Source organism: Triturus cristatus, chromosome 4_1 (genome assembly GCF_964204655.1).
Source record: "Triturus cristatus chromosome 4_1, aTriCri1.1, whole genome shotgun sequence".
Classification (NCBI taxonomy): domain Eukaryota; kingdom Metazoa; phylum Chordata; class Amphibia; order Caudata; family Salamandridae; genus Triturus; species Triturus cristatus.
Window position 1 is genome coordinate 1,176,054,877 of NC_140585.1, and position 26,869 is coordinate 1,176,081,745.

General features: G+C 42.6%; 1 protein-coding gene across 1 annotated transcript in view; it reads right to left on the reverse strand.

Annotated features, from left to right (window-relative positions):
• The window catches only part of STXBP2 (syntaxin binding protein 2), a 290,447-nt gene that overhangs the window by 239,388 nt on the left and 24,190 nt on the right, over positions 1–26,869 (reverse strand). Inside the window, exon 2 of the mRNA XM_085654395.1 lies at positions 3,255–3,304. Coding sequence (XP_085510521.1) covers positions 3,255–3,304 — 50 coding nt within the window. The remainder of the gene's footprint in view (positions 1–3,254; positions 3,305–26,869) is intronic.

Here is a 26,869-nt window from a genome sequence, read left to right on the forward strand (position 1 = left end):
AAGGGGGGTCACCAATAAAGAAAAACAGAAATTATTTTAAAAAGTGGGGTTGGGGAGAGGGGGGTCCTACTCAATAAATAATTTAAAACACCAGTTTAAGGGATATAACAGTTAGGTGAAAATATCAGTTAAAACGTATTGTTTTAAATTAACAAAACCAATGAAAATTACAAGCTATAGTTATCTCAGGTAACTAACGTGTGCCAAAATAACAATAACTCATGCACAGTGTTGTCTTCACTGATGTAATTTCCGACGTTTCAGTGATGTTATCAATGATATCACAGAACTTGTCATGAGTGATTTAATGAGGGAGGTAATTAGCAGTGCATGACAAGGGCGCAAGTTACTGTTACTTGCAGCAGTTGTAGATCTCAGGCTTTGAAAGATGGATGATGGTGCTCTAATAAGACGGTATGGGCTGAAGCTCACTCAATACCTTAAGAGATTCAACAGAGAAAAGACTATGGACGTGTTAGATTTGAGATCTTGATTTATAGTGCAAAGTATTGTGTGATTGATTCATAATGTAGTGTATTGTGTTACTGGAATAAGTGTGTGAGAGGATAAAGGGTGTGGAGGGTTACTTGAGGGTTCAGGTGTCAGTAGAGGTAAAGGAAGGAGAGGGTGATGTGGGTTCAGGGTTGGATAGAGGTAAAGATGGGTGAGGGTGACTGGTGAAGGTGACTTGAGGGTTCAGGGGTGGGTAGACGGAAAGGGAGGCGAGGCCGTCTTGAGGGTTGAGAGGAGGGTAGAGGTAAAGGGAGGTGAGGGTGACTTGAGGGTGATCCATCCACTCTGCCATCCATTCTTCCATTTATTCACCCTGCCAGTCATTCATCCATCCGCTCGGTTATTCGTCCATCCACCCACCCATCCATCCATCCATCCATCCATCCATCCATCCATCCATCCATCCATCCACCCATCCATCCACCCATCCACCCATCTACTCTGCTATCTATCCATTCACTCTACTATCCATTTATCCATCCACTCTGCTATCCATCAATCTACTCTGCAGTCCATTCATCCATTCACCTATCCAAAATACATTCATCCACTCTACCATGCACCCACTAATTTGGCCATCCATCCCTTTACTTTGCCATCCTTTTACCTGTCCATTCACCTATTCATTCACTCATCTTTTCACCTACTCATCCATCTACCCACTTAATCCACCCACTTGTTTACCCACTCATACATACATACATACTTTCACTCTTCCTTCCATTCAATATTCCTTCCATCTTTCTCTCTTCTATCTACCCATCTTTTGTTCTTCCTTGCTCCCGTTTATTCTTCTATTGACACTGTATTTATTTGTAGCGGTATTTACCAGCTTTTGTCTGTCGAGTTGGAGACAGAAGAGACCCATAAAGAGGCCTATCCCCACTGAAGCTGCTAAAGCACGTTCGCCTCACGACGCCTCTGACTTGAGGGATTGGGGTAGGTAGTGGTAAAGGAAGGTGAGGGTGACTTGATGGCTTCGGTGGTTATAGGTAAAGGTGAAACTCAAATATTTTGAAATCACTGCATGTTTTATGATGAATAAAACTTTCCATAAATTATAGAAAGAGGTAAGCAGCAAATAAGTAAATGTGGCACTGTAGCAACTGTTATTTCAGGAAAATGCATACTGTATAACAATAGTCTTAAACAAAGGAAACAGGTTTTCAGCTTAATTATCAATAAAAGCAACAGTCTGCCGAAATGTATGTTTCAGAGATTAGTCACGTCATAAGGTTTTGTCACTGTCAGTTGTTTGCACTCAGATCTTGGAACTACCAAAAAGTGTGAGCTTCAACTTGGATGGTTTCAAAGTTGTCTTGTAAGCAAGAGCAAAAAATGAAGAAAGAAAAAGTACAGCAATCCGTACACAAGCAATGTGTACAAACACTAATCAAGCCAATCAGTACCTGGTCAATGTTGCAGGGAGGAAAACAAACAGACAAAGTGAAGCTGACAGGTGCAGACACCTACTCACCAAAGGAAAGGTAAAAGACAAGAATGAAAATTAAAGCAATCAATGGAACGCAAAGGGCGGGCTAAAAGCTCCTCTTTAGTGTGTTTTTTTCTTTTGAAACAGTAAGTAGATCGCCACACATGCGGTCTCAGGAGAGACCTAAAAACACAACTCTTTCATTGTGAGCAAATCATTCACCTCCTTGCAGCAAAAGGAACAAGCACTGGCAAAGCCAGCAGGTCTCACCTTTGGGACCTATTGGCTTTGCCAATGGTTTTTAGCCATGCTGTTCGGCATCCTTGATACTGTGCAGGATGGCTAAAGAAAAACAAACAAACAAAAAAGGTGCTATGACGTGGCGGTCATGTAATTTTGTTGGCGTGTGCACCACACATGCATGCACCTGCAAAATGACAAGTGATTTTTTTTAATCTATCAAGTTAGATCTTGAAATAAAAAATAAATAACACAAAAATGTTTTGTTTTTTTAAAGCTTGGTTGGGAGGAGCATCATGGACGGCACGATTGGGGGTAAGCAATGCAGTAGTGGGCAGAAGCAACACGGAGGGTGGGAAGAAAAGGAGGGCATGAGTGGATGAAGCAACATCAAAGGTGTAGTTCGGAAGGAGAAACAATGAGAGAGACAGCATCTTGGAGCAGGAGAAGCACAGCAGCAAGAAAGCAATGACAGAAGTGCATCTGGCGAACGCAACATGTAGGATGCGAGGAGAAGCACACAGGCGGCAGAGAGCAACACAGAGTGCAGGGAAAGAGAAGTACATGAGGGAGGCAACTGGAAAACACATGCACTCCCATGGAGAGCTAAACCCAGTTGAAAAATTGTTATTTAAATGCAAGCAGTGGAAGCATAGAAACCACTTAAAAGAGATGGCAAAGAGGCTGTGCTCCATGGGAGGGGCAAACAAGATTGGCAACCTGGGATATTAAAAAAAGAGGGCAAATGAGAGTGACAGGAAAGCTAGGCTCCAAGTCCCAGTTTGTTCTTTGTAAGCCCACTAGATGTCTTTCCAAACCAGACCGCTATGCTGTCTGGTAGGCTTGACCAAAAACTATGATAACCTACAGCATACGTCGACAGACACACACACCTCCTGTAAAGGTAATCATCATTGACTCTGAAAGATGGATTCAAAATTCTGACAATCAACTGAAGCAATAAGTGTGCACTGGAGAGTAGTATCTGACAACTCGTTAGGGAGTGGTAACAAACATACTAATGATAGAATTCCTTAGCAAAAACAACAATATGTAACAGATCACTCACCTTCCATTCTCCGTCTTTCTTCACACTCCGAATCACACCGTTGATGATTTCTATTTATAAAAAAACAAGAACCAAATTAAATGGGCACTCATTTAAGAGAATTACCAACAATACTGAAGTTCATTTACACATTGAGCACTACAAGGTCAAGTCAGGTATATGAGCCCTCTTAGCAAGGCATAGGTCCAGACCAGTATGTACTGATTTGCATGTTTCAATGCCTATGTTTTAATTTTGTGTGCCAACACACGTTTTGATTGGATTATGTTCAGCTTTTATTTGCGGGACATTTCCATAACATGCATATAAAGAATCTCAAGGTTGCTACAGTAAGCTTTGTCTTGACTGCAGTTGACAGCTTTCTTGTGCAGTCTGCAAGGGATACACTGCTATTAAATGTTTCTCTTTAGAAGTTTTGCATGGTTTTTATTAATCGTACAAATAATAAATTTGAATACATGAGAAAGTGGTACCAATCTTGGAAGTTAGGAGGGTAGTAAGGGTTATAGTTTAAGTCATCCACAGTTACTTATGTAGGTTCCTTAAAGTGAGCAGACTAGCTCAATAGATGACAAATGAGACTCAGGCCATATTAACCGGTAGAGCGAAGCCTCTTGTGCTTTCAGAAGTTGGGATCATGTGATCCTCCTTCCAAATCATAATATTTTCCATACACTCCAATTATATTCCAAGGATAGTGTCTTACTACACAAGCGATTTAAACATACTAGGGGTCATATATTAGCCCAATAGCTATAACATGACTGTACACAGTTTGAGAGTCAAATTTTCTCCATTTTCGAAATCGATTACCACATTCTGAAGTAAGGCTTGATTGCTCACTCACCTGCCATACCACTCGAGAGTTTAAAAACCTAAAATGATTAACCTAGCAATCCACTGGAGAGATGCTATGGGTGGTTCCCAGTGGTAAATGGTAGTGCCTCCAAGGTAACTACTAGTAATCAGTGATTGCTTAATGACACATAAAGACTGACAGTGGCTGGCACTCATTAAGGTTAGTAGGCGAGTGGAGGACTCGACCACGCTTCAAACTCTATGGCATGCCTGTTCCCATTTCTTTGTTGGCGGTGCTGATCATGATCTGTGAAGTACTGTTCTTCCTCCACAAAGAAGTCCATATTTATCTCTGGTATGTTCTCCATTTAAAAGTGCTATACCCGAGATAGACGGTTAGATTACATTCCCTGTGGCATTTCAAACCCATGGTAATAACAAGATTCAAGATCAGGCAAGGGCTGCTTTGAGTTTAGGAGAAGAGAGCATGAACCAACAGCGCATGGAAAATATTTCCCAAATGTGACAGAACCCCAGCATCACGTCTTTGTAAAGGATACAGTGTTTAATCCCTACTAAATCCACAACTTGTAACCTCGGCTCAATGGCAGAAACGCCATTAAGGTGCACTTGTTTGTGCAGATTCCTTGGCTGAAGACAGCGTCACCCAATTACAAAAAAAAGGGCTTAGTCCCCACATAGGGGTAGTACTATGAGAGGTTCAAATCCTCATTTCTTAGAAACTAAAACGTTCATCTGCAGATCACACGCCATCAATACAACTGTTTTAGTTAACTTCCTGTTCATTATCAAAATTAACAACCAACCAGTACCACAGCGAAATCCATTCCCACGGCTTCACAACTGACCAACGTTTGTTTAGAAAAGGTGCCACTGGTCTACAATGTAGCAGTTTAAAGCAACTGCGAAGTCTAATGAAATTCTGTGCAGCTACAAAAGGCAGAATAGATAACCAAGTTGTATACAACACGCAGATTTAATCAATTTCGGGTTAATGCTTCATTCTCTAAAACACAATGTAAAGTAGTTCTGGTCCAAACTCTGGTAAGCAGCGCCTTCAAACCACTTGCCTACCCTTCTGCTGAAAACACAAGCGAGTGGGGACTAGGGCAGCAGGGTGGGCATTGGGCCTCACACAGTCCAAGTGTTTCACGAATTCTGAGCTAATTCTTCTTATCATAAGAAAATAATAGAAAGTAACTCTCGCCTAGAATTTTGTAGGCAGGGCCTTCTGACATCTTGCCACCTCGGGTTAGCTGCAGGGTTTGCCAGGCACATGAGCAGGGACTCGTTATCTGCACATGGTCGGCGTGAAGCTCAGGACAGTTAGGAACCAGAGGAAGTGATGATGGTCACTTCCTGTGTTTGCCATTGTGCTGTGTGAAACCGGAACAAGATAACGTGCGCTACCCCATCAAGTACCTCTGAAAACATCTACTGAAACTCAAATATGTTAACTTATTTAGAAGGTCTCGACCACCAATCACAATCTGCAACTGACCTAACCCCCCTCAGCACTAAGAGACCACTGTCTACTTCGAGCTCTAGAGAGCTGCCATTGTCACAACTTCTGAGTTTTAAAACTCTCGTTTCTCATCTGCTAAACACTTTCATAGATTGTATATTTTTTCAACGCTGTGGATGCACATTGTGCTCCTTACCAAAAATAGGTTTCAGTACAAGGGTTTGACTCTGAGCCTCTGTGACACCCTGAAAGCATGGGTGGGTCTGCACACGGTTTTTTAAACACTTCAAGCAGCGTGCCAGGCAACGTGAGGGGGCCCTTAAAGGTGTTGGTCAATTAGTGGCAGACCAGAATAAATATGTAGAACATTCACAAACCTGTACTTTTTTTTTAATTTTTTTTAAACAATTCTTTTGTGATTTCTCATACATCCAAAAAGGGGTTCCGGTTACATAGCCCAGATAGGTAGTAAAGTCACAGTGCAAATCAGGTTATTTAAGGCACAGTTGAGGCACCATAGGGTGTCCATGCCAACTTTTCGGGCACAGCATACAATCAACAACATTCACAAACCCCTACTGGTGTGTGTACTGTCATGGTGAAGAAATCATTTTTACTACCCATTCCAGTGGATGCTTTTTTCTAAAATATTTCTTTACTCTCCATAAGTTTTGTTAAAATGCCAAATAAAAGTGTCCTGTTATCAACTTAAAGAACTTCAGAAAAGCCTGTCCTATTCACTCTCCACGAAATGTAGCCCAAGGTTATCCTAGACAGGAAATTCTTAACCTTATGCCTTCTGAGGACATCCTGCCCGCTCGCTGAATCACTACTGCAATTGAACCTCAAAAGTCAAAACAATACAAAAAACAAAGACACAAGTATCATCAAACATATACATAAATAAATAATATGTTTAATCCACGAGCAAACAAAATACAAAAATCGACTTTTTTATTTTAAGGGGAAAGTTGGAGCTTTCAAACTAGGGTTTTCTAAAAGATGAAGTGATGTGCTAGACCATGGGTACTCACAGACATTTTCCAGGGGGCCGCAAAGTTTGGTCTATGGTGTGAATGAGGGACGCACTGACGCCAGCGGGGGGAAGGGGGTGTAAAGTGGGTGTAGGGGAAGTGAAGCATGTATATTTACTGGCTGAATTCAATAGCGCAGAGTGAAACCAGAAAACCTGGGACGAGGATCCCGGCTTCTCCACTTGACCAAATTGTGTGACCATGGGCAATTGTTTTACTTCAGTTTCCCGCCTTTTTCTTTATTATCATATATAAGAGGACCTCGAAATACAGGACGTCAGGATGTGTGCAGTACAAAACCATCTCCTGTGCTTGGATGTAATCTGGCATTGTTGTCAGAGTGGGGGAGAAGTGGGCGTGGAGGTGGGAAGCATGCACTATGGTGAAACGGTTCTACAGGTCAATGAAATACACTTTTTGAATTTTGAAAACACTATGTATTTTGACGTGTTTGCTGTCTTTAAAAATGAAGGTGTTCCTAGAGTTAAGGGTCTAGTTACTTCCTTTTCTTTAAGTGCAATTATCCTTTAAATAAGTGCTTGCTGTATATTTAATTTGTTTTAATGTTAGTACTGAGTGGAGAAAAGAGCATCCCAGTGCTGCTGCTGCGCAGGTGGACGCATGTAAAGGTCATGAGGGCCCCATGCGGCCCCCGGTCCGTACTTTGAGTATCACGGTGCTAGACTATCATACATGTTCAGACTTGGACAGAAAATAGCCCTGGGTACCAAAATAAAAAGTAGCTCCCTATCAGTGAATTAAATAGCTAACAGCGGCCCATATTTGCAAACTGGTGCAGGTTTTAACTTTTAAAGACAAGCTGTATAAGTATTTTGCGAGGTAGGGAAGACTGCATGGATTTTAACTTACTACAGGCAATGTTTGCCTCAATATCTGAGAATTAACAGTTAAAACAGGCCCAGCAGACCATTCAACAGGCCCACACACAGCCACAAATATGCCCAGAGACTACCTGTCAGTCACCGCCTGATTGCCAAATAGGCCAGTCAAAGTCTTCTAGCATATCAATTTTGTTTTCTTGCTCCCAATGTGTGCTCTCATTTTATCAACACACACCAGTGCTTCATTTGTGGCCACCAACTATCAATACTAGATTCAACTTATTGTACTTGAGCTTGTCCCATAAATCAAATCCCTTCATATGTAAGGAATGTATTCAAATTTTGCATTTTGATTTTTAGGTCTCGCCTAGGCAGGGCTTCCACTGTCTCTTCGAGACATGCTGTTTTCAGGATATGTTGAGTAAAGCTCCACCTACTTCCCGCCCATCTTTTAATTGGCTACTGTCCTTGTCCTTTGTAAATAGTGGCTTTTCATTGGTTATTAGGCTTTGTAGTCCCTCCTTAGTAACTCCCTGTGCCTTTTTGTAACCTCCCATGAGGACCCCCCATAACATGTTGAAGTTGAATTTATTGTTATTGCAATAAACATTTTTTTCTTTTATAAAATAGGTCAATGTAAAAACACAATAAAATGACAGTAAAATTCGTCCAAAAAGTATTAAACAGCAAGGAAAAGTATCGGGCAAGATGGGGATGTCGAATAAAGTGCAGGATGTAGGGCATAAAGTGAAACAGTGTGCGCAAGGCCGTGGAGTGCTAGGGGCAGCTGAGGTTAGGTAGCTATGGCTATGACTTGCTAAAGCATATAACTGCGAAGCAGTGCGTGCCCTGAGAGGTGCCATAAGGTGCCCGTGGCATTAGTCTGGGGCCTAGCAGTGATTTGAATAGAGGAGGAGAGCTAGAAAGAATCCTTCTTGCAGATATAGGGTGCGGCTTGCTGCAAGCATGGGCTCTTTCTTCTAGATATTAGCGACTAGCGTCGATGTTCGGCCTAACTTGCAACAGGGTCAAGTGCTGTATGGTAAAAGTGCTGTTTTTGGGCGTCTTACTGTAGGGTAGGGTAAAGTGCTGTGTGCTAAAAGTGCTGTTTTTTTTGTTTTGTTTTTAAGAATCCTTCCAAGTGCTGAGCTTTGTGAGCGATTATTAGTTACTGATTATTGTGGTATGTGCAGGGGCCTGCAGTAAAGTTATGCATTAAGACTAAAAAAGGGTGGAATGGTCGACTTAGGGAGAAAGGTTGGAGGGAGTTTTTGCTTCCTGGTAGAAAACATTTAAGGTACATGGTTTACATCTTTGACATTACTAAAATTCACGTTTGTGGCAGCAGCACAGTCTATAAAGTGCATGTAATACCAATCTTGACGGTACTGAAGTTGCTGTTTAGGGCAGCAGAGCAGGTACCGTGGTCTGTTCTGTTTTCACACAGTCCACAACCCGAGTAGCTTGCCTTTTTATGATTGTTTCTGAGGTGAATAAGTATTTTACCAGACGACAGCTTAGTTGGATGGCCTCCCCAGAGAAGGATGCTAGCACTGCTTGTCTGCAGGTTCGGGTGGATTTTTTGTTGAAGGAAGGTTTTAACAATGTCCGACGATCCTGTTTTAGGGCCTTGCATATGGTCAGTAAATGCACTATATCCTCTTCCCCCTTCCCACAGAGTCGTCAAATTGCTGGTTTCGGGGGACGAAGCCAAGGTGGCATGTGATATGCAGATGGTAGTATGCCTAGGTGAGCTTTCAGGAATTTCTCTTTAGTTACTCTGGAGAAGTTGGTGAGGAGGTAGGCTTGTGGGATTGCCTTGCCATAAGACTGTAAAATGAACCAGCCGTGAGCACGCTTTGTCAGGGCGTCTTTGTCCTGTATGAGTGATTCTTTTTTGATCACATTATTTACAATTTTTTAAAGCTGGCAATGGTAGCTGGTACCTCGCAAAGTTCCTGGAGACCCAGCTGATTGAGTGAATCGTCCAGATACCTTCGGGCGGGGCATGCCCCCTTGGTGTTCAGTTCTTTCCACAGATGCATGTTTAGCGAGCGCGACGGTCCCCCTTTGATTTTAAACCAGCTTTTGATGAATGCCCCTTTGCGGACCAGCTCTTGCCTTTGCATCCCAAGCTCCAGCCTTAATTGTGCAGGGGAAGTATATCCTGTTAGCCCAAAAATCAGTTGAATTGTTCTTGTTATTGTGCGATCCAGAGTTTCAGCATCTCTCCCTCTCAAAGCTTCACTTCCATAGCTGATCGATGGTATGAGCTTCGCCTGGATCACTCTGATCAAAGGAGATAGATTTGGGCGAGAGATGATGTTCTTTAGGTTGGTTAGTGCCACAGCGGTCATTAATCCCCTTTTTTTATGGCCTCAAGTTGGACTGTGTACTTCCCTCTATCATCAACAATGATTCCAAGGTACTTGTAATTTTGTACGGCTTCCAGTTTACATGACGCCATGTGCCAACGAGGTTGTGACTTTTTCTTGCGCCAATTCACACCGAGAGTTTTAGTTTTTTCTCTGTTAATGCTGAGTTTGTTCTCCTCCGAGTACTGAGATGTAGTGTCGAGCAGACGCTGTAAACCCACCAGTGTCCGGCTTATGAGGACCAGGTCATCTGCGTAAAAAAGATTAGACAGCTGGAGGCCACCTATTTTGGGTGCGTGCGAGTTGTTGCCATTAAGGGAGATTGAAAGCTCAGCCATAAAAAGATTAAAAAGAGTAGCGGAATGAGCACGCAGCCTTGCTTTAATCCGTTGGTGGTTGGTATCTTTTTTGTTAGGTGGTCCCCTTTGCCCAGTTTTACTTGTACCCAGGTGTTGCTGTGCAAGAGGACTAACTGTTTTAGTAATAGTGGTGGAATATTCAGCTTTTTTAGTTTTTGCCACAATAAATTCGTGTTTATATGGTCGAATGCTGAGCTGTAGTCAATCAAACACAGATACAACGGCTGTTTTATGGCAAGCGTAGCATCTATCATTAGTGAGAGAGTCATGATATTGGTAGTGGTACCCATGTTCTTGCAAAAACCTGTTTGATTTATCGGGATTGCAGAAATGCCTGTCGCCCACAATGTTAATTCTTGTAAGAGCAATCCTGCATAATATTTAGCTTCGTTGTCAAGAAGAGCTACCAACCTATAGTTTTTTGGATTGTCCCATTTGTCTTTTTTATAGATGGGGAAGATGATCGAGCCCCTCCATGAGGATGATATCGTCGAAGTGCGCAGGATTGATTCAAAGGTCGGTTTTAATATGGATGCCCAGTATTCTGGGTCTTGGTTGAATAATATGGGCGGGATCCCATTTGGTCCTGGTGCTCCCTCTCTTCTCCCCTTTGAAATTCTTTTGCAGATTTGTTCGTTCGTGATTATAAGAGGCTGTTCTAAAATTAAGTTAGATGGTAATTGAGATGTTCGAGCATCGCTGTCAAGCAGGAGAGTACCGGTAAGCGGCTCAAGTTCATAGACTTTATTAAAGTGAGTTTGTAGGTTGTCCAAGCCTCTTCTGTTACGTAAGAGTTGATGCCTTGATTTAGCGGGTTGGCAAAAGTATTGACCTTTAACCAAAATTGAGCGCCGTTGTTGTTTTTTTATATCGTGCAGAAGTTTAGCCCAGAAAGCCTCCTCAGTGTCTTTTACATGTGTTGTTACACCCTAGGTTTTAATTATAATCACAAGGCACTATTTTCTTAAAGGCCTTCTGACAGGACACTCACTTGGTCCTAAACAAGGTTGCAGTGATTACTTTACTCGCTAGCACATCTCACATTTATATTAGACCTTCTTTAAATTTCCCTTCATCAGCTCCACATAGAGTACAACCTAATTGGAATATAATAATTGTTTTGTCACATTTCAAAGCTATTAATTGTATATATGGACACAGCTATTTGAATGTACTTGTGGTACTGTCTTGTATGCATTGCATTAGGGGAGTACCTCATGTTACCAAACGTTTGATGCTCACTTGGGACATCTACTGCACCTACACATCTATGTTAGACCTTCTATAAATTTCCCTTCATCAGCTCCACATAGAGTACAACCTAATCCGGAATGAATATAATAATTATTTTGTCACATTTCAAAGCTACTAATTGTATATATTGAATGTACTGTGGTACTGTCTTCCATGCAATGCATTATGGGTAGGGTGGATTTACCATATCTTCAAAGTTTATGATGCTCACTAGGGACATCTAGGCGCAGCTTCCACTACTGCACCTACCCATCTCACATTTAGATTAGACCCATAAATTTACCTTCATCAGCTGCACATAGAGTACAACCTAACCCGGAATTAATATAATAATTATTTTGTCACATTTCAAAGCTATTAATTGTATATATTGACATAGCTATTTGATGTACTCCTGGTACTGTCTTGCATGCAACGCATTAGGGGAGTACCACATGTTACCATAAATTTGATGCTCACTAGTGACCTCTACTGCACCTACACATCTAGGTTAGACCTTCTATAAATTTCCCTTCATCAGCTCCACATAGAGTACAACCTAACCTAATCCGGAATTAATATAATTCTTTTGTCACAATTCAAAACTACTAATTGTATATATGGGCATAGCTATTAGAATGTACTCATGGTACTGTCTTGCATGCAATGCATTATGGGTATGGTGGATTTACCATATCTTCAAAGTTTATGATGCTCACTAGGGACCTGTCTGAGCAGCTTGCTGTACTGACAGTGCTGGTGCCTTGCTCACTAGGGGGCTCTAGGAGCAGCTTGCGGTACAGCACATCTCACATTTATATTAGACCTAAAAATTTCCCTTCATCAGCTCCACATAGAGTACAACCTAACCTAATCCGGAATTTATATTCTTTTGTCACAATTCAAAGCTACTAATTGTATATATGGACATAGCTAATTGAATGTACTCATGGTACTGTCTTGCATGCAATGCATTATGGGTATGGTGGATTTACCATATCTTCAAAGTTAATGATGCTCACTAGGGACCATTCGGAGCAGCTTGCGGTACTGCACCTAGACAAGCAGTGCTGGTGCCTTGCTCACTAGAGACCTCTAGGAACAGCTTGCGGTACTGCACTGAGATATACAATGCTGGTTCCTGGCTCACTATGCAATCGTTTGCAATGCACCAGGTCTCGCATTACTGAAAGTATGAGCTATCGGCATTGCATTACTATTTGCAACAGCAATACCTCAAACTATCAGTAGTGCGAGACCTCTTGCACTGCAAATGATTGTTTTATGCATGTACACATTAATAATTTGCCAATATTACTTTATTTTTCCCAGGTTAGGAACTGCTGCTTATTTTGAATCAACTGGCCAGTGCAGGTGTACTGGGCACCTGTGATGAGAGACAAGCACTGCCCGCCCCAAAACATTTCCATTTAAAATGCACAACAAACAAAACTAACAAACAAACAAAATAGGGAAATAGTACAACATAGACATCACTTTAAATCAACTAATTATTTCCCAAAGTCAGTTCACCACAACTGGATTGAATGAAATGATACTAATACACTGCAAAACATGTTCTTATTAGAGATGGTTATTGTTGCATGCAGTAATACATTTTATTCAGCATTCAATTGATTTCTATGCACTCAATAAGTTGGCCACTTCTCTCATCCCCTTGCCCAATCAGCTTTGTGCTTCCAACAGAGACTTTCTATTTACTGCAATGATACGATTTGATTTACTTGCATACAGACCTTCTGCAAAATCACAGTCACTGTGTTCAATCAAGTTCTCTTGTGGTTTCACTTGACCGCCACTCAAACAACATTTGTGTTCCTGTTGTTACATCGAGTCCTCTCTCCTTAGTCTGTTCATTAATCCTTCACCTGTCTGTCCCTCGATGCATAGAACCATCTTTCGCACCCTAACAGACTCTCTCCATCTAGAACTCCTGTGTAGCAGTCCCTCCATTGGTCAGTCTATCTCATAGCATGTCAGTTGATCAGTCCTTCCCTCTACCCATCAGCCTGCCCAGGGATATACATGTTTTTTCTATCTTTTCCACTTCTCTCTCCCTGCCTAGCACCAGCATCCAATGACCCAGCCGCTGTTCATCCCTCGTCTACTCATTTACCACTCAACGTTGTGTTTTTTTAAATAGCACGCCTGGTCACTCCGAATGGAGAATACCCGCACTGAGTGAACAGTGTCCATGTCCACCCCCAAAAAGTGGCCAGCTAGCCACCTAAGGTTGCCTAAAGAACCACGTCTTATATTTCTAATGGAAAGTTAATTCAGAACCTTCCTGTCTCAGATCAAGGGGCAAAGAATCCCAAACTTTAGGGGGCAAAAAGCTGAAAGAACATCCACCCAGGCGGGTTGTTATTACCCTGGGAGTAGCAATAAGCGAGTCCCCAGCGGATCTGAGATTTCTGCTCGGTAAACACAATTTTGCCCACGAGTGTAAGTATGGGAGTCCCTTCCCATTCAGGAATTTTTGACAAAAACAGAGCCTTGAAAGGAACTCTCTTCCAGTGTAAATTGGCAAAAGCAAACCCAATGGTAGCCCGCCTCAGGATGTTAAACAGCAGTTGTGCAGCAACATTCTGCACTCTCTGAAGTTTAGCCAGTCTGACTTGTGAGACACCAAGAGACAGCACATTATAATAGTCCAGCCTAGAAATGACTAGTAACTAGACTACTCACATTTTTCAGAATTATGAAGCACTTTCCAGCCAGACAGGAAATCGGGTTGTCAAAATGTAGACTGGCATCAAACCATATACTTAGGTGCTTCACTTTCGGTTTAGGTGTTGGTACAAGCCCTAATACATCTGACCACCACGCCGAGGATCAGATCAAATGTTTTTTCCCTACTAGCAGGACATCAGTTGTACAAGCATTTAGCTAGAGGCAGCTCTGAGACATCCACTTCACCAGGTCCACCGGATAGGATCTGAAAAGGTTGCAGAGGCTCCTCCGTCTTGGGATAAGGCAATAATGAGCTGCGTGTGACACGATGTTAAAGCCACAGAGCTTGATGACATCTGTAAGAAGGTGCATATAAAGATTAAACAGAGTGGGGCTTAAAGCCAAGCCCTGTGGCACCCCCTGCTGCAGAGAGAAAGCCCCTGAAAAAAAACATTTGTTGGGCCACCTGAAAGTGACGCTTCTGAGGAAAGGAGGCTAACCAGCGCATGGCCATCTCCCCGACTCATCCTTCCACAGCTGTTCCAGCAGAATGCTGTGGGATATGGTATCAAAAGCTGCACTTCGATCCAACATGATCAGTGTAGCAGTTTGGCTCAGTCCGCAATTAGTCTTAGGGATTCAGATGCTAACAGCAGTGCCGACTCCGGGCTGAACTGCGGGTGAAAGCCTGATTGGGTTTCATGTAATAGATCCTCTGCTTCAATAAAATTGATCAACTGATCATTCATATATTTTACAACCACTTTGGCAAAAAACAGAAGCAGATAAATAGGCCTCAGATTTTCTGGTTTTGCTGGGTATAGGGAAGGTTTTTTTTCCAATAACGGCACAACAATGGCCTGCTTCCACCTCAAGGGAACTTGCCCTGATGTAAAAGACATGTTGAGTAAGTCACAGAGCCCTGGGAGAATTACCTCCTTACCTCATACCAAATCACATGTCATTGTGGGGCAGAGTGAAATCAGGTTCCCCAAAAGCGTGCAGTTGATCTATGTTGAGAGTATTAAACCTAGAGAGTCCTGTCTTCGCCTCCAGTGGTTTAAACCAGACTTCGAGGCATGGAGCATCTGTAGCTTCCTTTGGGGAAGACTTGTAGTAAATGCTCAGGACCTTATCGCAAAAGAAATGGGCGATCACATTGCACCGTTCCTCAGTAGTAGTAATTGGCATAAGAGGCTACGTAAACTTCTAATCTGCTTATGATAGTCTTTTAAAGCCTTGCAATAAATATCTTCAACCTGAATGTTCTACTATCATTGCCAACGGCACTCAAGATGCTTACAATACCATTTTAGTGTCCAAAGTTCTTCGTTAAACCATTCGGCTGACAGTTTAAGCCGTTTAGTTGTGTGACTAGTCACTGATGTAATATGATCATGGGCATCTGTGATCCAATTTTCCAGTTGTGAATTGACCGCTTCCACCTCACCACATAAAGTTGGGCGATTTAACACCAAACCCTCCATTAAGGCAGCAGGGGTGACCTTCCTCCAACTGCGCGATTTAATCTGCTTAGCTAAGTTTGCGCTCAAGGTAAGACAAGGTGCAGAAATCTGAAAAGGTATAACCCAGTGCTCCGACCAAATAATGGGATAGGAGAATCCATTACTATCCCTGAAAAATTAGAGAAGATTGGATCTAACATGTGGCCCATCTTATGCATGGGCGAGGGGTTGGAGAATCTACCACTACTCCAGAAAAATTAGAGAAGATTGGATGTAACGTGTGACCCATTTTATGCATGGACACACTAAAGAGCTTCTAGCTCTCCTACAAGCATGGTAGCTGACTTACACCTTGCGTCTTCCATATGAAGATTAAAATCAGCCAGAAGTAGAAAACGGGAATTATGCAATAGAAAAATGAGCAAAATATCAGTCACAGCAGTGACAAAGTTCGAAGCCAGACCCAGTGGACGATAGATCATAAACCCAGCCGGGCTAACATAGTCAGATAGAGCCAGAGTAAAAAGAGCTGCCTCACAGCCCGCAGTATTGAGGTCAGAAAAAGTACAATAAAAATGTTGTCTGAAAATAATAGCAATCCCTCCCCCTCTTTGAGTCTATCAAGTCTCAAGATTGCATATCCCTGCGGAATTGCAGTTAAACTATCTGGAGCCAAATGCTCAGTAAGCCACATCTCAGAAAGAAACAGAGTGTCTGGCAAGAGGTCTGTGGAAGTCAGGAAAAAAAAAAATCAATGCCCTCTATTTTATGCTTCGTGAGAGAACGACAGTTGAGCACATGTGCCCTAACTAAATTGGACCGGCTCTGACATTCCCCCAAAGGCCCTGCTTGTGGTGTGGAAAATATAAATTCACACCAACCACTGCCCCCGGTATCAAAGGAAACATCTAGCATGTGCTGGCAGTCCTCAGCAAACGTCAGGGCAAAACACCTAATTTCACTCGCTGTATAGCACCTAACATCTGCCTCTAACTGAGCATGGGTCCTGGCGACGCCCGGATGTGGACGGGGTTGACTTAGGCACGCCAGTGGCGCGGTTGCACCATGACCCACTAAAATAGTCTCCGAAAATAACTAGACCGGCAACCACCAACAATGGCAGTCGGCACTACAATCCTCGCTTGCTTTAACGGGTGAGTCAGAGTAAACAGATAGAGCGCCTGATATTGGCGCAAAAATAAATATACTGCAAAACCCCTGACGAACTAAAAACAAAATTGCCACACGTCTTCACTCCATTCTCAGGACTTGCTGTTACATGGTTCACTGATTTCTCCAGCTCTCTCCGAGATGCATCTATTTCTCCCCAACCATACAACAACTGATCGGTCACCTGCAGCTCACCCATCCTACACTGGCCCATCGCCAAGCTGCCTTCCTACACTCCTGGCAGTCCTGCTGCAGCACATCCATCCACTCCCCTAATCCTCTACCAGCACATTCATCCTATTGATGGCTGCAAATTCCACTCAATTACTTAGGGTTCATACATTTTGCCACCTCTTATCCAGCCTATATATTTGTTCCATTCCATGCATTTACCGCCCTCTTCTTCCTTCACTTCTCTCCTGTTTTACGATTTCCCATCAACACCCCCATCCATTCAAGACACTCACTACCTTAGTGAAGGACAGGCATCTGAAAAAATTTAATAGCCAGCAACCCCTTTACACACAAACTTTCTTTGCCACAAAGCATCTTACAGACTAGCACCTGTAGCTAAACTACTTGCCTTAGGTGCTCTGTTAAACCCTGGGGTGGAATGTTATCCAAGCAGATAAGGAATGTTGAAAAACCTGTTCAAGGACAAATAGAATCTTTCGCCTGACAGAAAAGATGAATACCGGAGTACACCACAGAAACTGCCTGAGGGTTTGTGCCACTTTGGAGGACTTTGTAGTAAAGCCAAATAAACTTAAAGTGGCCCGAATATTGCAACACATCTATGATAAACTGTATATAGTTACTTTGGGAAAGCTGCTGGACTTTACGTTTATGCACAAAAAGAGTAGATACCAACATATTCCTGTTCTATGAGACTTCGATCGAAAGGGTATAAATGGCACTATAATTTTCATTCAGTTTGCCGTATGAATTTGTTTACCATAATTATGGTCGATTTCACCCTAAGGACCTTGCAAACAGATAGGGAGACTGAGTATTCCAGTTTCTGAAGAGGCTATGTAACAAACTAATGTGTTTAAATTCACTGATCACCACCAACATCACTTGCATACCTTGGTAGCTGTCATATTTTTGCAGAAAAATGCATCTTCAGCGATGTAGTTCACAAGTTTGACCTTTATTTAATTCGTATTTGGTAAAATTCAGAATATTGCAATGCCTCCTGTAATTAATGAAAGTGAGGCACATTTAAAAAGTTCAGATTTTGCTGTTTTGGTGTCATCGCCAAAAGCAACAATACTGAATTATGCTTACCTGATGAAAATCACTTCTATGACTAATACATTCTGCTGACCCCTGTTGGGATCAACTGATCCTGCCCTTACCACCTAAATGGACTCAGAGCTAGAACTTATGGGGTGCGAAAGACCTAGGGGAATAACGTTAACTATTAACTAATTTCGTTTTATGGTCAATCTTTGTAAAAATAGCCCCAAAACATATTTAGTAACTGTGACAGTAGGTAATAAAATAGAGAGCAATTTAGACTTACATACTTCAATTTCTCCAGTCCCATAACATAAGTCAAGTTTTACTCTAAGGACTCGGCTAAAATAATTGCAGCCAAGGACGCTCAGCTAAAATGCAGAATGCCCACTTTGAGAACATTAAGACATGGCACACAAATATTCAGAAGATAAATTAGCCTGGTAGGATTACCGTATGGCAGAGAGCAGAAGTGGCACATCCGCCTTTAAGTGTTGGTCTAGCATTTGAGGACTTAGTAGACACCTTTAAGGTACCGCAAGGCTCCTTTTTAGGCCTCGCCTAGCGTTGCTGCGAACAAGCGCAGCTCGCTCGGCGAGATTTATTGCTAACAAGGACTTTCAGAAGAGGGCTTTAAGCCCCGCCTCTCATTTCCATTGGCTGGCATCACCGTTTATGCTAAACGGTGGCCTGCCATTGGAAATGAGGGTTTTTGGTTGCCTCCCTTTCGCCTTTTGGTCCGACCCATCCGGACTGGATCGCCCGTTTCATGGCTGTCGTGAAGCAGTTTCTTTTCTCAAGCAGGCGTGTTGTATAAACAAGCCCTGAGATCCAGTCCAGATGGGCCGTCTCAAAAGGAGACAGGGTGCCGCGTGTTTATTTTTGCATCGCGCTTTCACTTTAAAGTGAAAGCGCGATGCAAAAATAAACAGCGCTGCCTTCCCGCAATGGCCAGCGCTTGTTTTTCCCTGCAGACAGGCCTCCCGGGGCTCTGACTTGCATTTCCTTCGAGACTTCCTCTGAGGAGTTTTAGAAGAGCAGGGCTGCAGAGGGTTTACGGCCACTTCTGATTAATACCTTTTCAGGGTTTTTTTCTAGCAACTCTCCGGCTGCTGATGTATGGGGAAAAAGCTTTCCTTGTTGGTAAGGTGCTTATTTGTGACCTTTTCTCAGCTCCCTGGTACCCCGTAACTTGGCCCCCTGAAACCTCTGGGTGTGTGTAACAGCTTTTCGTGGTAAGACTTCCGCAGAAGGGGACATGCAGCTCCCCCCTTCACCCTCTGACGTCACATGCCGCAATGGCAACTCGGGCTGCTCCAAAATAAACAGAACCATGTATAATTGTTGCCGTCGTCCTAAAGGTCTCACAGTCTATTTGTATTTTTTTATGGCCGTTGTGCATGCAAAATATTTAAGTGTTGCAGAGTAACTCAGAAGTGCGAGCGTTGCGTGTGCATAACGCATGTATATCATTGCTCAGCTGTGGACCTGAGGCATTGAATTACATTTTTTCAGGTTTTCCGTCAAGGAGCTCTAATTAAGGCGTAAAATGGATAAGTGAAGAAAGCGCGCCATTCTGCGCAGAAGTGAGATACGTATATAGCTAGCAGTACCTGATGACGCTCCGCCGCTGGTGAGCACAGCGGCAGTGGTGAACACAAACATAAGCACTCCAAGTAAAGAATGCATGAAACATATATATTCAGTGTGCATCGACCTCCCCGACTCTGGTCCTCAACACAACAGACTGCTCGAACTCACAGCAAAAACTTCCACCCTCAGACTATGCATTGCAACGGGGACATTAGCTTAAGCACACTAGTGGCGCTAGGTCAATACACAGCCGAGTACACAACTCTAAGGCATGGACTACTAAAGAGACACGTCAGATAAGACATTCACAACACACACAACATACAACAGCTTCTCCACCGGCAGAATCCATGCTCGTTTTCCACCTAGATGTGTTGTCCCTATCTAAGGACAGTGCTTTAAATGGGCTGGTACTGTCAGGTACGGAGTACCTGAACCTATTTATTTCGAGAGGGGGAGTACCCGCACTTCTCAGCAGAGGTGCAGTACTTTTAATTGGCGAGCACCGGCACTTCTCAGAAGCAGGTACTCCGGTAAAATATACCTGCGCTTCTATTTTCCAATTTCATGCACTAAGGGACTACTGCCCTGCGACAGACTGGCATTTTTTTTCAAACTTGCACTTTCCCCCTTATAAATGTCATTTCTATGTCTTCTGACCAAAATGGTTCAGTGAGGCAGGAAAGCAAAGTCGGTATGTATTGAAGCGGGAGACAGCGTGAAATAGCCTCAAGGAAGAGAGAGCGTAGGACCCTTGTAACATTCTAACGTGACAGCAAAGAGAGGTGCCTGCTGCGTGTTACTGTGAAGGAGGCACCTCCAGAGCAGGCTTAAGCTACGTACACTAGGTATGGGCAAAGGAAGTAGGGGGGCTGCAGCACCTCAAAAATAAGGTTCGGGGTTCAGAAAATGCTGGAACAATAACAAGCATTTGCAATGCAATTGGTCTCGCATTTACGCTACTTTAAGCTATTGACATTCTAAATAACAATGCCTTTTATTTATGTTTTGGTTTTTAAAACATAAATAAAACTCATTGTCATTTACAACACCAATAGCTCAAACTCTCACAAGGGCGAGACCTATTGCATTGCAAATGCTTGTTATTAGATGACTTAATGAAGCGCCAAGCCTTGCAGGCTTGGAACGCTGACCGTGCGGAACCCACCACATCACACCTGCTACAAACACTGCTCACACACGGTAGGGGCCGGCGTGCAGTAACTGCCATCTACACCTCATTCAGACTGAATGACCCACCTGCGCCGACGGCACTGCGAGGATACTGGCACCCCGAATTGTCTGTCACTCTTACTGATAAGCAATGGCAGCAATGTCTTAATCACCCCAAGACCATCTCGACAAACGCCAGGATAAAGTACACTCAGTTTAACTATTTTCACGACACATAATCTCACCCCCCACAGGTTGGCTCGCATGTATGGCGCTGCTGCGGACATATGCCCTAGATGCCGCAGCCAGGGAGCCACATTCACACATATGGTGTGGAGCTGCGCCGAGATTAAAATATTTTGGGCTGCGGTGGCCACTATGCTCACGGAGATGGCAGGCGTGCGAGCAGAGGCGGAATCTCTTCATTTTCTGCTGGGGGTCACGAAACGCAGGGCATCTAGTAAGGGATTAAACAAGTTCCTGGACCTTGCCTGACCAAGCGAAAGGTCGCTATGGCGTGGAAGGCACCACAAGGCCCCAATGTACGTGCACGGATGCTTGATCTCCGCAGGGCACTGGTGTCGGAACACACAAATCAGCTAGCGGCCGCGGAACGAGCTACAGCGCCCACGCGGCAGACCCTCACAAAATGGCAGGACTACTTATCCGTGATCGAGACTAAATTGTCTACGGCACCCCTTCCCTCTTAGATCTGCTCACAGGCGTAGGACGCTTGACATCCTGGAACCCCTGAGACCTACATTGGCATGCGAGCGCACCGACCAGCGACTCTTGGGTGCAATGGTCGTCTAGCATCCACCTCTCCCCCCAGACTCTGCCTACCTCGCATCTCACCCCGCTGCAGCCCTTTCGCCCTGCCTCCCCGCCCCCCTTCTCCCCACCCCATCTATTAACGTAGCCTACCACGCCCTTGCAAATGCACACACTCTACCCACTGATATACCAAACTATCAGACACACTCAAGCTGATGGCTTTATGAAGAGATTGATTGTTCCTTTTCTCTTTCGTTTTCTTTCTTCGTTTTTTCTTGTTCAGGTAAAAATTGAATTGCAAATGTATGTGACTCAATAGAGAAATGGTTTTGAAGAATAACAATTGATCCCTCTGCAATTACCCTGTTCTCATTTGCTTGTGTAGAGCTGTGTTGTCCCGCAGAGTGAAGCGGCGCACCAGCCACTAGAATGGGCTATAATTCTTTCCAGATGAGTGCTTCCCTGTACCCCACCTATGCCATTTAAATGTATTGCTATTATATACTGTCAATGTTCGATTGAATCGCCAAGCTAATGATGTTGCCTTTATAAAATTAATAAAGACCACTCCATTAAAAAAAAAAAACATTTAAGTGTTGGCCTCGAACCTGCTGAAAATATATTTGGAGAGAGTTTATTAGAATGGGGATTTTCAAAGGTGGATGTCACATACAGTAGACTTCACAGTGGAAGCCTCCCAAGTTATGAACTAGAATTGGTAATTTATAAAAGTTAATAACTGACGGCGTAGTAACTAACCACAGCTTTCGCAAAATAAACAGTTACAAGTTCTTTGTAAAAAGACACCGAAAGAACAAAGGACATGCCTGAATTTCTGGTAGGCTCAAATTTCTCATAAGCTATACATTGTAATTCTAGAACAGGAGTCTCCAATATTTTCTGTAGTTAGAACTACTTATGTTCAAAGAAAAGCACCTTGAGCTACTAATTTTATTAGCGTTGTACAAATCAACAAGATTATATAAGTGGCCACCCTACACAAGATTACCAGCCGCAGTGCATGGCACTTCAGTGCAGGATTGCCAGCAGTAATGTAGCAAACATTGGCAAAGCTAGGTCTTGCCTATACGAGAGCTATTGGCTTTGGCAATGTGTTTTAGCCATTATGTAGACCAGTGTGGCTGCTGTTCAGCATGGCTAAAGGTTAGTGGCGTGGAATGGGGTAGATTTGTGTAGAGTGGGGTTGTATTGCAGTTTTTTCCTTGTGGTAAAGCGTATACTCATACAGCAGGACTAAGATGGTTACATTGACACGTCAAATATCAAGGTTAGGACTTGATCTGCTTGTTAGGAAAAGGCTGTTAATGGCGGTAGGCCCTATGCATTTATTGATAAAAGCATGTGTTGAGGTCAATAGGCAATTAATCGTCAATTGTTATAACACTATACTACAATATGTAGAGAGTTATTTTGTTACATGGAATCGAACAGATTACTGTAGTAGGCAATTGTTTGGATGCTGTCTATCTCCCCTGACAAACCCCGGAGGTAGAAGGTTTGCACTGGGAGAATCCTTGTTAGACCATCATAGGAGGGGTTATATATTGTTTACTGAAGTGGACTTGTGGGAAACCTTATTCTCAATATAATAGACCTGAGATGGGTATTGAGGCAGGTTAATAATAAAGGTTGAAGGCCCTATTGGTTCTTTGGGCAAAACGATGTCCAATGCCATAGGTTTGTTTTGCTTATTACAACACATTAGGACAAGGGCAGCAGACCTGACTAATTTATTGTGAAACATGGGTTATTACTTGGTGTTAAAGGCTGTTAAAAATTGTTAACTTGCAAACTCACTTATTACCGCAGTCAACAAGTCTGACAATCCCATGAACTGCGATGATCCTTGGTATGCTCTCAAAGGAGGGTTGGTTATATTTTTTTTGCTAATTGTAGTTTTATACATGTTTGTATTGTTATGACTATATGCTTGATGGTTGCTGAGTGGGAAAGCTTACTCTCAATACAGCAGGACTGAGCATCAGTAGTGATAGAAAAGGCAATAAGCTTGATTGGTTCACTGACCAAAGTTATATCAGATGTCATAGGTTTGATCTGTTCATTGTAAAATGTGACAACAAATGCAATAGGCCTGCCTTAAATCCTACTGCACACTTAAATCCCATAGACTGCTATTTTGCTACTTTGAATCTTATAGATCACTGAAGTAGGTAAGGTGATTTTCACCCCCTCTGATAAAGATAAGAGTTAACACAATTGCACTGCCGGAAACCCTGTTAGGCCCTCCTAGGAGGGGTTGTACATTATGTCAACTACGATGTTGTATTTAATTGTCTTTTTATGACTGAACAACTTATGGCTGATGTATAGGAAAGCTTTTTGTGCAGTTCAGCTGGCCAGGGATGATTATGGTGAGAAGCAAATGATATAGGATGTAGGCAACAATGGATCATTGGGAACAATTAAGTCGGATACCACAGGACTGAACTGTTTATTATGAAAAGTAACAACCAAGGCAGTATGCCTTTCTTATGTACTTTGTAAAGTATTTGTTAAAGCTAATAGACCTTTAAGTATGAAGAATTATTTCAGTTTGTCAAAGCCTGTGGACAGGTATTTTGTTGTTTGGAATTTCAAGGACTACTGTAGTAGGCAATGGTTTTAGTGTTGGCCACCCCTCTGACACACCCGTGGGTAGATGCTAACACTTTGATAATCCAAATTACCCCCCCTTATAACCCCACACTTTCTCTGGGGGCTGTGCCTTGCTCCGACAAGTGTATTTTTATCATATATGTACATTTATGACTGCATAGCAGATAGTTGTCAAGTGGGAAACATTAAGCTTAATACAGAAGTCCTGAGTTAGTTATTTTATTTTAAGTATATATTTATATAGCAGCAACCTGGCCACCCAGCAAAGAAGTACTTTACAAGGACTGTGAGAACATTGGCAGTTAAAAAAGGAACATGGAGAAGATGGCAATTGAGATCAGTCAGGGAGATATAGTGTGAAGAGGTGTGTTTTTAAGTTTTTCCTGACAGAAAGAAGGTTAAGATTGGAGTTATGCTGACAAGAAAAAAAGAAATAAGCTACAGGCCCGAATGGTTCATTGTGACAAAAATTTTCTAGAGGCCATTGATTTTATCCATTTATTATAGAAGGGCACGGCAAAGACAGCAGATCTGACCTATATATACTGAAAAATAAGTCAAAGATAGTAGGCCTTAAAGAGTAGATTGCTAAAACACTGGGATATAGGCTGCAGACAGGTATTGTGTTACATGGAATCTCAAAGATTATCACAGTAGGCAAGAGTTTTGGTGCGGACTACCCCCTCTGACAACGCCTTGTGACAGAAGATACGCACTATGATAACCCTTGTTTGAGTTTTCTGAACAGGGGTTACATATTTCTTTCTTTATATATTTGAGTTTTATATAGCGCTGGCTAGACCCGGAGGTATCAGAGCACTTTACATAAGGTTCCACAAAATTACATCAGTTACAAATTACATCAGTTACAAGAAAACATTTCAAGAGCGTCAGAAGACGAAATAAATGGAGCTTAGAAGGGAAAGGGGGTGGGTAAGGGTGTAGGACAGAGAAAGGATGGAGAGTCTAAGGAGAGTCTGTCCAAAGTCCGGCTGGGTAGGTGACGGCCGAGTCTACAGTACATCTCCTCTATAACTATCAGGTAGCTCCACCGGGCATCAGTCAAGCGGCTAGGTCATTGTTGGTCATTGTTTTGTCAACTGTAATTCTGTACATATTTTTAATTTTATGGCTATTCCTGATGGTGCCTATTGGAAAGGCATATGAGCCATACAGTAGCCCTGAGTGGGTGTGGCGGCAAACAAATGATAAAGGCTACAGGCTTGAATGGTGCATTGGGAAGTATTATGTCAGATACCATATGGGTGATAAGTTTAATATATAAAGTTACAACAAAAGCAGTAGGTCTCACTTATTTTTTACGAAAGTATTTATTAAGGGCAATATGCCGTTAAGGGTGGATTACTGTTGTTAAAGCCTCTAGAAAGATAGGTGGTTACATGGAAAGTCACAAATTACCATAGTAGTCAAGGGTTTCAGTGTTGGTTACCCCCTCTGATAAACCCTGCGTGGAGTAGATTTGCATAGTGGAGGGCTAGGAGAGGGTGTACACCAATATTCCAAACGTAAATTTGTACTTATTTATAGTTTTATAACTGTACACCTGATGTATGCCTTGAGGAAAACTTTATGATCAATGAAGTAGTACTGAATTGGTTACAGTGATATTCCAAAGGTAAAGGTTTTAGGCCAGTTCATTAGGAAAAGGTATGTCAAATACATTGGCCTGATCAGTTTATTATAAAACGTTACAATAAATTCAATAGGCCTGACATGTATTCTGAAAAACATATATTAAAGCATGCAGACGACCATGTTTCTGGGACTCTCAAAGATTACGGAAGTAGGCAAGAGATTTGGTGTTGGTTGCTACCTCTACAAAATTAAGCCCATGGTAGAAATCCTGCACTGGGATAACCCTCACTAGTCACTCCTAGGAGGTCCGAACAGATTTAGAGATCTACCAGGTTCTCCGAGTCAAATACATTCATTATAAAAAATATGCATAGACAGGCGTACATCCATTTACATACGAGTTTTGGTTCAGATCTGTTCTGAAAATCGTCTGCGAGAGTGTCATTCGCATTCTGCCTCTGCCAATGACAGCATACAACAAAGCAGTGAGCCAGCTTTACTGCCCTTTCAGTGAGAGCATTTCTGTTGATCACATGTGCACACCTGCCAGAGTGTGCTTCAGTGCTAAAACACGTGGGGCTGTCCTTTAATTTTCCATTTTGTCCTTTTATATGTCTCTTTTCATTTCTTCCCATCACTTAGTTTTAATTTTTTTTAGTAACCTGCAGCTCCCCAGCCAGTGCTAACGGGGCACTGGCTTTTAGCTCATTTCAAGGGCAGTCTGCTGCTTTCTGCAAGCCCACTGCTTTTACAGCTAGCAGCCCTCCTGGAATTATATTGTCGATAGTGTACAAATTTTGTGCTGCTTCACAGTGGTCCTCCCGTTTAGAAACAATGTCGAACATCTTAAGGTGGGTACAACAATGATACAACATGCACAATATGATTCAAACAAGGCTGCAATGTTTTGTGAGAGGTCATCTTGGAATTGTCCTGTGCGTAGTGTAGTATTATTTAACTGACATTGGAGCATGGAACTTTAAAGACACTAGACGCTATGCACCATACCAATGTAAGAGGGCGGCTGGTTTTAGGCAGCAATATTTTTTTCTTTCTTCTACTACTACATACTTAGTTCATCCTGCATGTGCTTGTTGAGTTTGTATGTGTGTCGTATTGTGGATAGTAAGTGGGCGAACACAC